Source organism: Acartia tonsa, chromosome 1 (assembly GCF_053477335.1).
Source record: "Acartia tonsa isolate MP-2025a chromosome 1, ASM5347733v1, whole genome shotgun sequence".
NCBI classification, from domain to species: Eukaryota; Metazoa; Arthropoda; class Copepoda; order Calanoida; family Acartiidae; genus Acartia; species Acartia tonsa.
The window spans coordinates 49,690,823-49,706,158 of NC_137260.1; the positions used below are offsets into that span (position 1 = coordinate 49,690,823).

Consider the following 15,336-nt stretch of genomic DNA (forward strand, 5'->3'; position numbering starts at 1 on the left):
ATTCTGAAAAAAAATATAACATAAAATATTTATTTAGCCCGTAGTATTGCAAATCTATTGGCAGGAAGATTATCACTTTCTGTGTCAGTTTCATTTTCAGTGCTTTCATCCGATGCAGAAGGTACCATATCCAGATTAGGATCATAATCACGTACTAACACTTTCACTGCTTTCCTTTCCTTTTTTGGTTGTAGTTCCTTCCTTTTTAAATTTCTTGTGCCTCTTTGAGCCAAGGGAAGATTTTGAATGAAGATATCCTTGATCTTGATATATTCAGAAGAACAGGTGGAAGGAAGCCATTCACCAGAAACAATATTGGAATAACTTTTGGGATTTCTGGAAAGAACTTTTGTCATGTTATAGACAAAAAAGCCACTGTAGAAATATAAAATCTGTGGAAACTCAATAATATCACCAAGAAGGGTATTCAACTGTAGCACATTTTCATATATGAACTGTAGATCATTAAAGCTATGGATAAGCTTTCTATCAAATTCGCCCTTAGAATCTGCGTCAGCTAGAGGATACGTGTACCTCATGTATGAAAAAATTGCGGTACGTTCTTCGCTTGTCTCGGGCAGTGATAACATTTTTTCGTCAATCAACTTTTGACTCCTTGTATAATCTACCAAAGGATCAATATACAATGAGAAAAACCTAAAAAAAAAAATTTTATTTTCTATTACCTACTTATTTTTTGGGAGGTTTAGTACACTCATTAAGTTCCCCCCTCCCCCCTCATTTCAAAATTATTGGTTATGGTACAGAGTAAAACACTTATTTTACCTGAATATAAGGAAGGAGTATATAGTAGCTTCAGTAATCTGGTAACAACAGCACCAGTAATTTAGAATCAGGTACAGACCATGGTATTTAGAGTCAAGTTCTTTCAAAGCTCCACTGTCTACATTATATTTCAAGGTTTTGTACATCAAATTTAATCTGTCTTGTTCACTGAGATCTAGATAAGAAAAAAATAAACTAATTTCCTACTTTTTATACTAGTGTTGTTATTGTTATATAAATACATCATATATGAATATTTTCTAATTATGCCTTAAACAATGTTTTTGTATAATGTGTTGCATAGAAACATTACAATCACATTTGTAAGACTGAATAAAAATCAACTATTTCAAACCAGTTGGTAAAAATAACAACTTCATATCTCCCATACATTCATTTAATGCATACATAATTTCATTGGAATGAAAACATAAAAAGATAATATAAATAAAATAAGAAATTTAAGAAAATTTTACCTGACAATTGCATTAACTTTGGTTTAATTACAGCAATGTTTCCTAAACGGTTAGATAATCTTCCCTAAAATAAACATAATTTTAACATTACATTTAAAAATAAAGAAAGAATATCAATTTTCATATGATAATAATGGTTTTAATACTTTACAAAACCCTTCTTTCCCCCCAAAATTAACAAACTTTTAAAGATTTTGTAGGAAGACCATTTAATATTTATCACCCATTGTCATATCATTGAACATTTGGAATTTACAGTCAGTTTCCTAATAATCATTTATGTATTTATGTAAACATTTAAAGAACCAGAACATGTCAATTAAATTGTAGGATGTCTGATTTTACATTTTACCTTTATTGTGATCTGTTTTTCTTGGGTCTGAGTGAATGAAAGGATAGTTTCCAAAATTGGAATACTGTTGGTATGCACTGATTTTAACTCTTGACATTCTGGCTAAACAAATTGATTTTAAAGTTCATTTATCACCATTCTTCTAAAATTATTCAAAAATGAGATTTTCCTACTTAAAAAAATATGTTAGGGGTATTTTAGGAATATAGTAAAAATCTACTAAAGCAACATACAATTATTATTTCATGTCTTCTTTTGTGAATGATATTGAGAAAAAAATGTATTTACAAAATAAATAGACAAAATTTAGGGCATGGGTCCACAGGGTTGTCGAATTGGGCACTTTTTTTGATATTTGGCGGCCCAATTGCCCAAAAGGGTTTTAGGCGGGTTTTGGGCGCCCAAAAGTGGTTTTGGGCACCCGTTTTGGGCAAATGTCGTAAAAAGCATATAAAAAGGATATAAAATAGCCTAAAACCATACCTAGACTTATTATTAGAAATAAAATAGCCTAAAACCATCTCAGGACCTATAAAGGCTCCACTGGAAAGGAGAACCATATCGGTTCAGCAGTTAGCGAAATCCTTCTCTAGATACAAAAAAAGCTTACTAATTTATATAGTTAACTAGCGGCTACGGCCCTAGAGGCCTCTAGGGGCACTTGAGGAGGGGAGAGTCAAATTTGATAATCCAATTATTGTATTAGATTTAAAAAGAAAAAGTAAAAAAAAATTGGGGGGGGGGGAATAATTTTTTTTTTTTTTGGGGGGGGGGGGCTGGGTTTCCTCCCCCCCCCCCATTTTTATTTTTATTTTTAAAAAAGTTTTGGGGGGAGTGTAATTTTTTTCTAGGGGCGATTTCTCTTAGGAGGGTGGTGGTACCCTCCCCCAAAATAGTTATAAACCTTCCCAGAACCTATAATAAGCTACCCTGTTAAGGAGAACCCGATCGGTTCAGCGGTTAGCGAGATCCTTCGGTACAAACACACAGACAAACAAACAAACAGACACACATCCTGTTACTTTAGTATAAGAACTAGCGACTACGCCCCTAGAGGCCTCTAGGGGCACTTGAGGAGGAGAGAGTCGAATTTAATAATTCAATTTCTAATTTTAGATTTTAAAAGAAAAAGTAAAAAAAAAATTGGGGGGGGCGAAAAAAAATTTTTTTGGGGGGGTGCCCCTACCCCCCCTATTTTTTAATTTTAGTTAGAAAAATTTTAAATTTTTTTTTTTTGGGGGGGGATTTTTATTTTTTGGGGGGGTTGGGGGTGTCTCACCTCCCCAAAGAAAATAGTTTTAAACCTTCCCGGGACCTATGAGAAACTTCCATGTTAAGGAGAACCCGATCGGTTCAGCGGTTAGCGAGATCCTTCGGTTCAAACATACAAACACACAGACACACAAACATCCTGTTACTTTATTATAAGGACTAGCGGCTACGCCCCTAGAGGCCTCTAGTGGCACTTTGAATGTTTTTTTTTATTTAAAATATCTAATTACATAAATAATTGGTTTATGTTTCGTTGGAGTCTCTTTTTCGGGAGGGGTAATTTTTTTCTAGGGGCGATTTCTCCTGATAGGGTGGTGGTACCCTCCCCCAAAATAGTTATAAACCTTCCCGGGACTTATGAGAAGCTACCCTGTTAAGGATAACCCGACCGGTTCAGCGGTAAGCGAGATCCTTCGGTACAAACATACAAACACACAGACATCCTGTTACTTTAGTATAAGGATATCACCCAAAAAATAGGCCCGCCCCCCCTCTTTTTTAACCCCCTCCCCTTTTTCTCTCCCCCTAAAAGGGGGGTGCCCAAAACTGCCCAAAAGGACCTTATATTGGGCGGCCCAAAACCGCCCGCCCAAAACTGCCCGCCCAAAATGACAACCCTGGCATGGGACAATATTTTTAGTCTTGATATTAAAAACATTCCTCGCCCTTCAATGGTTGTATTCCTGTCAAATTTAAACAACACAGCACATTAACATTATGATATTGGTCCAATGTATAGAATAGGATATTTTAAATTTACCTGAGTGTTACTTAGCACAATATAATCCAAGGTATTGCCATTAATTACATGTCTACCCAGCTTACACTCCTTGTACATTCCCCTAAACTCCACTGGCAAGCACTGGGCCTCAGACACCATGGTGAAGGATGTGTTTGCCCCAGAGTACATATTCAGAGAGTCCTGTATCTTTGACTTCAAAGCTGGACACTCATGCTTGGGAAAGGGTTCTAAAGTAGTGATTACAATTACAATATATGTATACTGTATAGTTTTTCCAATTCGTAATTTACGTATTATTGGACTGAACTTATTTTTTATTTGACAAGATTTTGACAAATAGTAACATCAGAAAAGTTTATATCTTCTGGCTTATTTATAATTCTTACACACAAAAAAATAAAATATAAGTTTACTTACTTAAAATTAAATCTATAGCTCTATTAATATCACTATGATCCGACAGCCATTTCATCAAAACACGAATCCTCCTGTAGGTATATAAAAATGATTTTAAAAATATTTCTGAATATATTTTTGACAGTTTCCAAATAAAGCATTTGGACCTCAAACAAACTTTAAAGGAGAAATACCTATATTTTTCATGCTTATGATAGGTTAGATTACGCTAATTAAGGGTTTGTAGAGTCCCGTAGTGATAGGATAAGGTTAGAACCAAGAGCATAAGTGATCCTATGTGACAAATAGACAGAAGAACGTATCTGTACCTGTGTCTTGGATTTTCTGATTTGAATTTCTTGTCCAATTTTATTCTTGTGAAGATTACTTCAAGAGTTGAAGATTCAACATAGTCGTTGCCTATCAAGGAAGCCAAAAGATGCAGAATTTCTATAAAAAAAATAATAACATTTTATGTACTTCATCGTTTTTAAGTATATTTTGAAAGTAAGGAGTAATTTTGGTGTAACACTTTTTTGTTCTGTAACTAAAGGGAAGTGGGTAAGAGGGGGGGGGGGGGTGGGGTTAAGATGAAACTTGGGAAATTTTTAATTAAAATTGATTGTTAGAATCCTGGTTTCTTATCCCTGAATGAGATATATTATGCCAATTAATGCATATGAATTGGAATTAGAGATATATAAGTTTTTTTTTTATATTGCATTATTTATTTCCTATTTGTAACAATAACAGCACAAAATTAGGAATGCAAGTAACCGACTAAAAAACTGTGTAATTTCATTGACACTAAAAGGGGTAGTTGCACGAAGTGCATTTAAACTTGCATTTAATGAACTGCATATTTTTCATTGTTCAATAGTTTAGACTACATCTATTTATCTCTTTAGTTTAGACTTGAAAATCATGTTTTTTGGATATATGCAACATAAATGTCTGTCCTGTTTTCACAAAAACAGCATGATGACAATTTTGGTTGTGCCTTATTGATTGCTATTTATTGTAATACAAAACTATATATGTTAGATGGTTTTCTTGTAACTTATGCTTGCAATCAAACTTGATAAATGCACTTCATGCAACTATTCCTTTAATTAATAATTACAAAAATTCAATTATTAGAATATTTCCTTATAACTTACCCTCTGACTTAAACCCATAATGTCGAAGTAGTTTTTCCCTGTTAAACCTCATGGCGACCAGCTGACCTTCCTCAATTGTTCTGCTGATGTCGACAGAGTACAGAGGGATAAACTCGACGGAGAAAATGAAGAAGTCTGAGTCATTACTGAGGACAGGACAATTCTTCTGCATGGCAAGCGCAGCTATATCCTGAATAATCAATATTTATATTGTTTTATTTCCTAATTCAATTGTGAGACTTTCAGAAGTGTATTCCCCACAGGCCCCTTTCAGCATACCTGTATATTTTCTGATTATATTACTAAATTATCTAGGTAAATTATTTCTTTAATATTTAAAAATATAAGTATGTCAGATTAGTATTTGATGAAAAATTATAAGTTATAACTATATTATTCTAGCAATATGTGTTGTTGTTTAAGGTAAAATATGCTCAATTTGAATTTGCACAAAAACTGCCAACTCTAAACGTGGTGGTTCGCCGTGTTAAAAAGGTAATAGAAAAAAATAACTAGACAGTTATTATTTATATTTTAAATTAAAATCTTACCCTATCTGCCTCAAATTCTGTTTGAATAACTTGAATTCCTAACTCTTCTAGAACTGAGAGCATTAGCTTTTTAGTAAGTACTGGAAATCCCTAAAACAATAAACACATACCTATAGGTACCTACAATTTAACTTTAAGTTGAAGGATTTATAATCATGCCTAGTTAAAAATAATTCTTTAACCAAAAGAGGACTATCCACGAACAAGAGCACGTGATTCTAAGTACCTTCCAGCATTGATCCTGAGTATTTTCTTTCAAAATATAATAGGTCACTATTAATAATTAATATGTTGACGAGAAAATTTATGTTTCACCACTTCAAGTTGAAGAAAAGTAAAAAAATGTTCAGGTTTTTTAGTCGAAAGTCTATCAAACGTTTTGTTGAGTTCGGGGTGTCTTTAATTGTCCATGTTGTCAAATGATAAAAATAAAAAAAAATAAAAGCACATTTACTATATCTCATATGTATGTTTAAATTAATGCTAGTATGGATTAATTTACAATCTATATAACACGAGTATTCGCATATGTATCATCAAATATCCATTTTATTAAAAGAATTAGCTTCATAAAAGTTTTCAAAATAATTTAAAATACCAAAAAAAATATGGTGAAACATAAATTTTCTCGTCAATTCATTAATGATATATGGTGACCTATTATATTCTGAAAGAAAATACTTAGGATCAATGCTGGAAGGTACTTAGAATCACGTGCTCTTGTTCGTCGATAGTCCTCTTTTAATCTATCTAGAAAAAATAGAGTTTTAGAAAGATAAAATATTGGATTCATGATTAAATGCCTGTTTTGAACCAATATTTAAAATCAGACAACGTATCTTTCAGAAGTAAAAATTTTTTCATGTTAAGAAATTTTCTGCTGAATAAGTATTTACAGATTGTAAACTTCAAATTAATAATTTTATGGAATCAACGATCAAAAATCGCAACAACAGAGGCGGTTTTTTAAAATGTGGATAAAAAAATCAGTTGGCTTTTTAAGCCCTAGTATAAAAATTGTCAAACTCACCTCATAAGGAGTTAAACATATTATATTAATGAAATACTCAACTTACCCTTATATGTGATGGTCTACGTTCTAAACATTCTGCGATGTTCCTTTGGGATCGTTGTATTCTTACACTAAAATAATTTCAAAATTAGAATTTATGGTAAAAAATATTAAGCTACCTACTTTTGAATGAAGAACTTTAAAAATTGTGTTACATATGTACTGGATTAAGATAATTTTAGTGTTTCCTTTTTTAAACAAGTTGTTTCGCAATAGCTCTGTATTTTAAGAGGCAGTTAAGAACAGGAAATAGTCTAAAACCATACCAAGCATTAAATCTGAAAACTATATAGCATAAGACCACCCCCTGAAGAATGTTTCCTTAAAAAGGAAAACACAGTCAATTTAGTACTCATCCCAGTCTTAAGCAGCAGACAAAAAAACCTTACTTTGTATTAGAGTTGGCAATCCGGATCCGGAATCCAGAATCCGCCCTATTTTTGTTCTTACATAAACCACGGAGTTGACAGATCAGCTGGTAACGTAGAGCTCTCATTGTCCAGCCAACGATCACGTGATGAGCTTATAATCCACTCACCGTCAACTAAGCCCTCTAATTGGCTGTACAGTGGTCACATGACATCAAAATATACACAGTCCAGTAGAAAACACCAAGCACATTAATTTTTAGGACATATGTAGCACCTAAATTTTTTTTCACAGCTTTTCATGCTTCATTTATTCTTTTAAAAAAGCCTTTTAAAATAATGCTAGAATCCTGAATCCGCCAAAAATAAGAATCTGGAATCCGCAAGGAATCCACCACTTTTTTTGACAGATTCTTTTAAGAATCCGAATCCGGCCCAAAAATTCGACGGATTGCCATCACTACTTGTATAATAGGATTGTAATAATTACAGGTTAAATCACTCACCTTTCCTTGATTTCCTCGTCTCCTCCGTCAAACAGAACGATTGGCGTCAATCCGCATTTGAGAAAAGCCTCAAAATATGTCTTGAAGTGGTCATACAACTGAAGAGAAAATAAGTATGATCAATAAGTACCGACGTTCACTGACTTAATAATAAGAACAGTAAAGAAAATGAAAGAATATAGACGTACATTGTAAATAATTATGCTCTGTGATTCAATGAATTTTAAAACAAAATTTCATAAGCTTATTATCGTTTACAGCAGAGATAATAAGCCTTCCATCTTAAATATCATAAGTAAAAAACACAGACAGAATACAGACGGACCAAGTAAGATATAGAGTAGATGCTCATTTGCCCGAAAAATCTTTACACAAAAAAGTCATTCCTCTATCTAGAATGGAAGCCGAGATTTGAGTAACACAAAGGGACAGCTATTTTATAATGTTGGATAGAATACAATTTTTTTTCAAAATACCTTTCTGTATTCTCCGCCATAAGCGACATGCACGTCTCTGCACGAACTTACAAGATCAGGAAATATATTATTTCCATCTATAACAATTGTTGTATCACGGATCCTTAATATCACAGTACAGTTAGTACAGTTAACAAAATAGGAAAAATAAAATCTTTAAATAAATGTAAGAGAATGTATCCGTCTATAGCACCCTTCCTTCCACTCTCCAAATATGAAACGTCCCTGGAAAAAATAGTCCCTAAAAAGGCCCTCTTTTAAAAGAAAAATTGTTTGTGATGGTCTACGTACCCCCACCCTCCCCCTAAAAACCTGTCCCTTAACAACCCTTAGACCATTTTCTATGTAATTTTTAATACCCAGTGTTTTTTTTCATCTTACTGTTTTCTCCGATAAAGGGGCAGCTATTCTATTCAAAAGTACCTACCTAACTTCTTCAAAAAACAATCCCTGTTTGTCGAAAAAACTGCTCAAACCTTGTATGCCCATTTTATCACCTGGAAAATGTAAATTTTATTACAAGCTAATTTTTACAAATTTCTAAGATTAATATTTTGCATAGTTATATCTACAACAATTGACATGGTGTTTTATCTTATCACATATTTCAACATAATTCAAAATTTAACAATAAATAATTGTAGGAATATTAAAAGTATTACATGCCTAATATATGATGTGTATGTAGCAACATAAATAAATAATCTAATTAACAACTTAAAAATTGTACATGGTACAAAAATAAGGATTATAACAGTAGTAAGTTTGTGTCAAAGATTCAAATAGTAAGTTTAAGTGTCTTGTGCTTAAAATACAAAGAAAAGAAACAGAAAATAACAGAAGTATCTTAGAAGAAAACTAAATTAAGACATTTCACTATGAAGAATAAATATATATTTGGCAGATAATTGTGTAGTGTAATCTCCCGGGCTAATACAAGATCAAACAATATACATACATAATATAATAAAAGTTAGGTATTTTGTTTCATATAAAGGCTATAAAAACAAAATTGATTTTAATTAACATTTAAAATAAAATAAAATTATGATAAGAACATTAGTATATTTTAGCTAGTACTTCACTTTGTTTAAATCTAATTTAAACTTACACCACTAAAATTCATTTACATATATTATTATCTAATTTTTAGTCTATCTCCTAAAAACAGCAAGATGAATAATCCTCAGTTTGATCTTGTGTTGGTTGTGTTAGGCTGCTTCTGTATAAAACTCTGACTGGTTCTATCTCTGGATTATTTGGGTCAACTACTGGCCTAACAAATATTTATCTTAGAACTTTTTAGATTATGGGATTGATTAAAACATTACCTAGTAAAAACATAGGTACAAAATCATTTAAATATTTTATGCTTTTATTGATTGTCAATAACTTTATTTGTGCCAGTAACTTCAACAAATATTTTAAAATACTGTGTACTTTTTATTCTTTAAGCATGAAATTTATTAAATAATAAACAAAAATTGAAAACTAGATGTCTTTTTGAAAAAGGCATAACAATAAAACCTGTCAAGTAATAAATAAGTACTTACTTTATAAGGTTTTTGCCATTTTTTAGTTTGTGAGCTACGGTTAGAAAAATTGCTTCTACATGATCACACTGAGAATCATCCTAAAAAAAGTTAAAAATAAAAGTTTTATAATTTGTTGGCTTAAACGCTTTTCAGAAATCTTGATTAATTTTCACCAATAAATTCATTTACAGAAGTAATACTGTATGGTACAGTTAGGAATGTATCAATTTAGTCTAGTGTCTTAATCATTAAGATTCCTGTGATTAATAAAAAAAAAACAATTTTTGAATTTCATTAAAAATTGCTAACCTTAGCACTAGTCTCAAACAAGGGCATACCCCTGTCATCCGCCCAGCGCTGTGCATCCTCTGTTTTGACCTTTACATCCTCTTGGTCACACTTGTTACCAACCAAAATACGTGGTATCTAAATATTAAGACAAAATTTGGTTTCTGACTTTTTTATCATAAACAATACATTTGAAGAGTTTTAAATTTTCTACATACTTCTCTTATTTGTTCTCTAAGGTATAGAGTATTGCAAAAAATATAGTGTACCTTATTAGTGAGGCCATGATACTCCAGCTCTTGCATCCAATGATCTAGTGCCATGAGGGAGCTAGCGTTCGTCACATCATAAACTAATACAACAGCACAAGCTCCTCGGTAATAATGAGGCGTCACTGACTTTCTAAAATAATTCCAAAAAAATTTATTAGGGTTTTCCCACTAAGTGCCTAGCGAGCACAGAACCCTCCCACACTCCTTAAATTGAAAATAAGAAGGGGGATAAGAAGTATTTTCTTTTAGCCTAAATTCTGCAAGGGGGAATATACCTTCGGTGCCCTTAGCATATGCATAATTGACCTAAAGTAACCATGCCTGGGGGGGGGGGGGGGGGGAGGGATGTCTCTTTCAGGGATACCACTAAAACTTAAAAATTATTGAAAAAAAATAATAATTAAAATAATAATAATATGTAAATATGTCATTACACCTGAATCTTTCTTGTCCAGCTGTATCCCATAATTGTAATTTAATCCTGAGAAAAAGTTAAGTTAAATTCATGGTAAACTATTTAGCTATTTGCCTATATATTAATAATACTATTAGACACATTTAAGTTAAATTGTGATATATAAACAAGAACACTCCAGGCCACTGCTTAGAAAATTTTGTAATTTACAAAATTAATATATATTAAACTACCCCCATTTCAAAGAGTTAAAAAATTACTTAATTACAGATGATTCAACTTACCTAGTTCCTTCTAATTCAACAATTTTCTCTCTGAAATCTAGGCCTATGGTAGCTTCTGTTGACTGGGGAAATCTTCCAGCACAAAATCTAAAGGACAGGCAAGTCTTTCCTAAACAAGTTTGGTATGAATTGAATATTAGATTAGAACATATATATCTTTATACACTACATAAGTGGGTGTTAGTGGCTAATCTTATTTAAAGCTCTGGAATTAGATAGATGGAATATACCTAGAAAAAGAAGATAAAAATTTCCCTACCCCTTAAACTAAAAACCTTTTTTTTGCTTTAGAAATTCACAGTCTTAAGAAGAGTAGAAAGATAAAAACAAACACTACTTGTTAATTTGTAAGTCAATTTTGTATCTACAGGTGTCAATTATCTAAAGAGAACTGATTTGGGTGTTTTCATATCGTGCTGACGGCGAAACAAATTAGCTCAAAGGACAAAAATATCTTTTATCATAGATCAACTTACCAACTCCTGATTCTCCTAAGATAATAATTTTGTAGCATGGTGGCTTCGTTACTTTGGACACTTGTTCTTCTGGTTTCACATCTTCCCCTCTATCCATTTCATAATCTTAAAATATTTTGATTTCATTAGTTTTTGGAGTTCGGACCATTTTATACTTATATAATTCTTATTTTATAATAATTATTTGCAATTTATTCCCAACAATAGATATAAATATGAACAAAAGATATAAATATGAAGAAGGCTATAATTCTGTCTATAACCCTTATAAGTTTATGGCTATTTTATTTAGCTTTACAAAAACAGAAAAATGTGTTTTAATAAAAGTAAAAACAATATATGATTATATATTATTATTATTTCGTTGCAAACGCTAAGACTAAAAGTTCAAATTATGACTTCATTACATTTTTTAATTATTAATTATTACAAATTTTGCACATAGTTTGCAAATAAATCACAAAAATTTAAAATTGCCATAATATTGATCATTTGTTATGAAAATAATTGCCAACAACAATTTTAGCGCATTTGCCGCGTATTATGTTTTCTTATGAGAAAGTCGGAGTAAGAAAAGAAATTTTAATTGAAAGATAGAATATTTTAATTTTTATAAATATTATTTTATAATATGTAAGTTTTTTTCTAAAAATGAAATTTAGACAAATCAAACTAAATATACTATTCATTTGTCAAAACTGTTTTAAAAAAAGTATTATTGTGATTTATGTCATTTTGGAACCTTATATTGCCAGAAAAGGACAATATCATTATTGAAATATGCACATATTAACTTATAATTGTTATAAAAGATATCAAACTAGACAAATGGTCCAATTTTAAAACTAATTATCATTTAATTTTGCCAAAAAAATCGATAAGACATTTAAATCACGGCATCCACGATTTACGCAACGTGCGCGGCATTTTTCTAATTGTTGCGCACTAGGCCAGCCTTCACCCCTCTCCCCTATAAACTTCCCCTCCTACCTTCCCTAAATATAAATTTGCATCTGCCAAACTCCCCCAAGGAAGATAGAAAACAGCTACGCTACTGTGTGTATTTAAGCCACCAAGGGTTCGTAATCTTAGTCCAACTCTTTCTCAATTGTATTCTCAACTTTTTTTGCAATTGCAAATAAATTATTGCCAAATGGCCAGCCAGGACTATCTGTTTGCACCAGAAATTTTGGACATTGATCTAGACCAGAGTGATGCCAAGTTTAATCCCAAGTTGAGCATTGCGGACCCGGGGGAGGGCTTGGTGGTCAGACCCTTGGCAAAGCAGGACTATGAGAAGGGATTTTTGCAGGTATTGTCTATAATCTGAGTTTGCTTTTACCTTCTGTGTTTAACAGTTTTTCTAGTTGTTGGTAATCTAAGTGATACAAAAAGTGTACTCTATAGGTTCTCAATGCATTTATAAAAAAAAACAATATTACACCATCTTTGTAAATTTGGGTTATTGGCTGGTTGAAAAGTTTTTATGTGTTTAAACCAACCAATTTTAAGATTTATTATATAGGTGCACAAAGATATTTAGGCGCCAACGAATGAGAGTCGGGCGTGGGTAGTTCAAACTATAGCAGTGTCCAATTTTATAACCACTTAATCTACAGAAGGGAGGGATTTATTTTGTTTGTCAAATTAGGGATGAAAATTAATTTATCTTGCACATTGTTTTATCCACTATGTTTATATCTTATCTTTGTTTTTTTTTACCTTGAATGAATTTCCATATTTTTTTTAACAATGACAAAACTATTTAATTATTGTAATTTTCTGTGTAGTTGTTGAAAGAGTTGACAAGTGTTGGCAATATCTCTCAGGAGGCATGGGAGGCAAGATTTAATGACATGAAACAATGCAAAGATACCTACTTTGTCGTTGTTATAGAGGATACTACGCTTAACAAGGTTTGTGTTTTTATATTTGATGATAGAATCAATATATTTATATATGACATTAGATTATAACACTAGAGGGAGAAAGTGTTAAGTAACTGTATCTCCCCATCGCACAGTCCTAGTGCCGTTTCCCAATTGGGTCATTGATAATCAACCAATGGTGTGGTGTTTATTAACACAGCCAAGTAGCAGAAAATAATTTGGTAGTAGACGAATAAGGTCATTTAAAAAGGAGGGAGGTAGTTATCTGTATATACATCTATACTATAGATATGTTTATATGCCTTTTTTAACAATTAAGAAAAAAAACTATTTGAAGATCTTTTTAAAGCTTTCCTAAAATGAAGTAATTTATCGTAGAAGTGGTAGCGAAATTTTATTGGATAAACAAATATAACCTTACGTTTTCTCGTGCAAACGTCATACGGTTATACTAGTATAATTAAATAATTTTCAATGTATTTAGATAATTGGTGCCAGTACTCTTGTAGTAGAGAAGAAATTTATCCATGAGTGTGGCAAAGTTGGACGAGTAGAAGATGTTGTTGTTTCCGTAAGTACTTTTATTTTACTACTTGTGACTATCCCACATTAAGGAAGTAATGAGCAGAAAAAAAAGCCTTTACAAGACTAGATCCTATAAATATTCAACAACCATCCAAGGACCTATGAAAAGCTTTCCTAAAATGTAAAACCTTATCCATTCACTAGTTATAGATGTATTAAGTTATAGCTTTGGTATATTTTTTTAGTTAGTTAAATTTAAATACATAATTATAAGTTATCCATTGCCGTCTTAATCATTATTATAATTTTAGATTTTCAAATAATTATCAGTTATAAAAAATAACATGATAACCTAAAATGTTGCAATTATATATTTTAATGTTATTAGAATGATTATCGTGGACGTCAGCTTGGAAAGTTAGCTGTTGGGATCATGCAACCTCTTGCCAAGAAGTTAGGATGTTACAAGGTAAATGATAATAATCTTAGTTGAAAATTTTTCAAAAGAATAAGATAAATCTTTTAAATTTATTTAGTAGTCATCCAGTCATTCATAAATCTTTAAGAAATCTTAGTCTACGATTAAGTTAATCAAGATATTGTATTTTGTTTTTTGTTATTGTATCAACGCATTTAATATTCAACGATATCTAGATGTCTTTCGTAAATGGATTCCGATCATTTTAATACCAGAATGCTTTACTTATTACGACTTGCTTTCAGATATTCTTCTCTTATAACATAGGGCCTAATCGTTCTAAGAATATTTACTGTTAAAATCACAAGAATAGGATAATTGTGTCATACACATGTTTTAAATAAACCTGCAGACTTCTTGTAAACATTTCACTGTTTTAGGTAACTCTGAACTGCACTGACAGCATGGTGAAGTACTACACTGGCCTGGGCTACAAGATGGAGGACAACAACGCTAACTTTATGTGCCTTAGACTCTAGACACTTGCCCTATTATGCTTAAAGGATTGTTACCGTAGTTTTTTTTTATTTAAATTCAAATCAAAATTTTGTTTTAATTTGTTTTTATTTAAAAGTGACAATCCTTTGAAAACGAAAATGCCATGCCAATAACGTATTCGACCTTTCTAGCCTTGTGATTATTATTCTAGTTACCATTATGAACATATCAACAAATTTAGTTTGGCCTTTAAAAAGTTTATTTTTGAAATTTTATAGATTTTTATTTATTTTTATCCAACAGTATTCTGGTGATTTTTAACATTGTTTTGAATCCTGGTAAAAATTTTCAGTATTTTATTAATTGTTTCATATATTAATTGTTAATATTTATTTGGGATATTTATATAGTTTTATTTTTAACTAACTGTGATTTAAAATAGCTAGGTACCTTCTCTATGCATCTAATTGTAATGTACTATTTATTTCTAAATGCTCAACATACCTTCATGGTGAATTCTACAAAACGTGTGAAACTTTTAATACAATTTTTACCTTTTCTATTGTTTATTGCAGACTA

The 15,336-nt window shown here is 31.4% G+C and overlaps 4 protein-coding genes across 4 annotated transcripts in view; 2 read left to right on the plus strand and 2 right to left on the minus strand.

Moving 5' to 3' along the window:
• Window positions 1–15,336, plus strand: part of LOC145322903 (uncharacterized) — a 59,673-nt gene that overhangs the window by 22,892 nt on the left and 21,445 nt on the right. The gene's annotated exons all lie outside the window — the stretch shown is intronic.
• On the minus strand, window positions 2–8,691 carry ast (single-strand DNA endonuclease protein asteroid). Its single transcript, XM_080165144.1, has 13 exons — window positions 8,585–8,691; window positions 8,158–8,260; window positions 7,682–7,779; window positions 6,812–6,878; window positions 5,736–5,825; window positions 5,185–5,374; window positions 4,354–4,474; window positions 4,046–4,116; window positions 3,647–3,855; window positions 1,615–1,716; window positions 1,263–1,326; window positions 787–961; window positions 2–657 (listed from the first exon to the last, which is right to left on the minus strand). Exons 1-13 carry the CDS (start codon window positions 8,644–8,646, stop codon window positions 30–32), a joined length of 1,980 nt encoding a protein of 659 aa, XP_080021270.1. The 5' UTR covers window positions 8,647–8,691; the 3' UTR covers window positions 2–29.
• On the minus strand, window positions 8,655–11,552 carry LOC145322912 (putative Ras-related protein Rab-33). Its single transcript, XM_080165269.1, has 7 exons — window positions 11,428–11,552; window positions 10,952–11,060; window positions 10,689–10,733; window positions 10,250–10,382; window positions 10,002–10,118; window positions 9,711–9,790; window positions 8,655–9,433 (listed from the first exon to the last, which is right to left on the minus strand). Exons 1-7 carry the CDS (start codon window positions 11,522–11,524, stop codon window positions 9,319–9,321), a joined length of 696 nt encoding a protein of 231 aa, XP_080021395.1. The 5' UTR covers window positions 11,525–11,552; the 3' UTR covers window positions 8,655–9,318.
• Window positions 11,980–15,333, plus strand: Gnpnat (glucosamine 6-phosphate N-acetyltransferase). Its single transcript, XM_080165283.1, has 5 exons — window positions 11,980–12,739; window positions 13,218–13,343; window positions 13,801–13,887; window positions 14,230–14,310; window positions 14,700–15,333. The coding sequence occupies exons 1-5, from the start codon at window positions 12,581–12,583 to the stop codon at window positions 14,796–14,798; spliced, it is 552 nt and encodes a 183-aa protein (XP_080021409.1). The 5' UTR covers window positions 11,980–12,580; the 3' UTR covers window positions 14,799–15,333.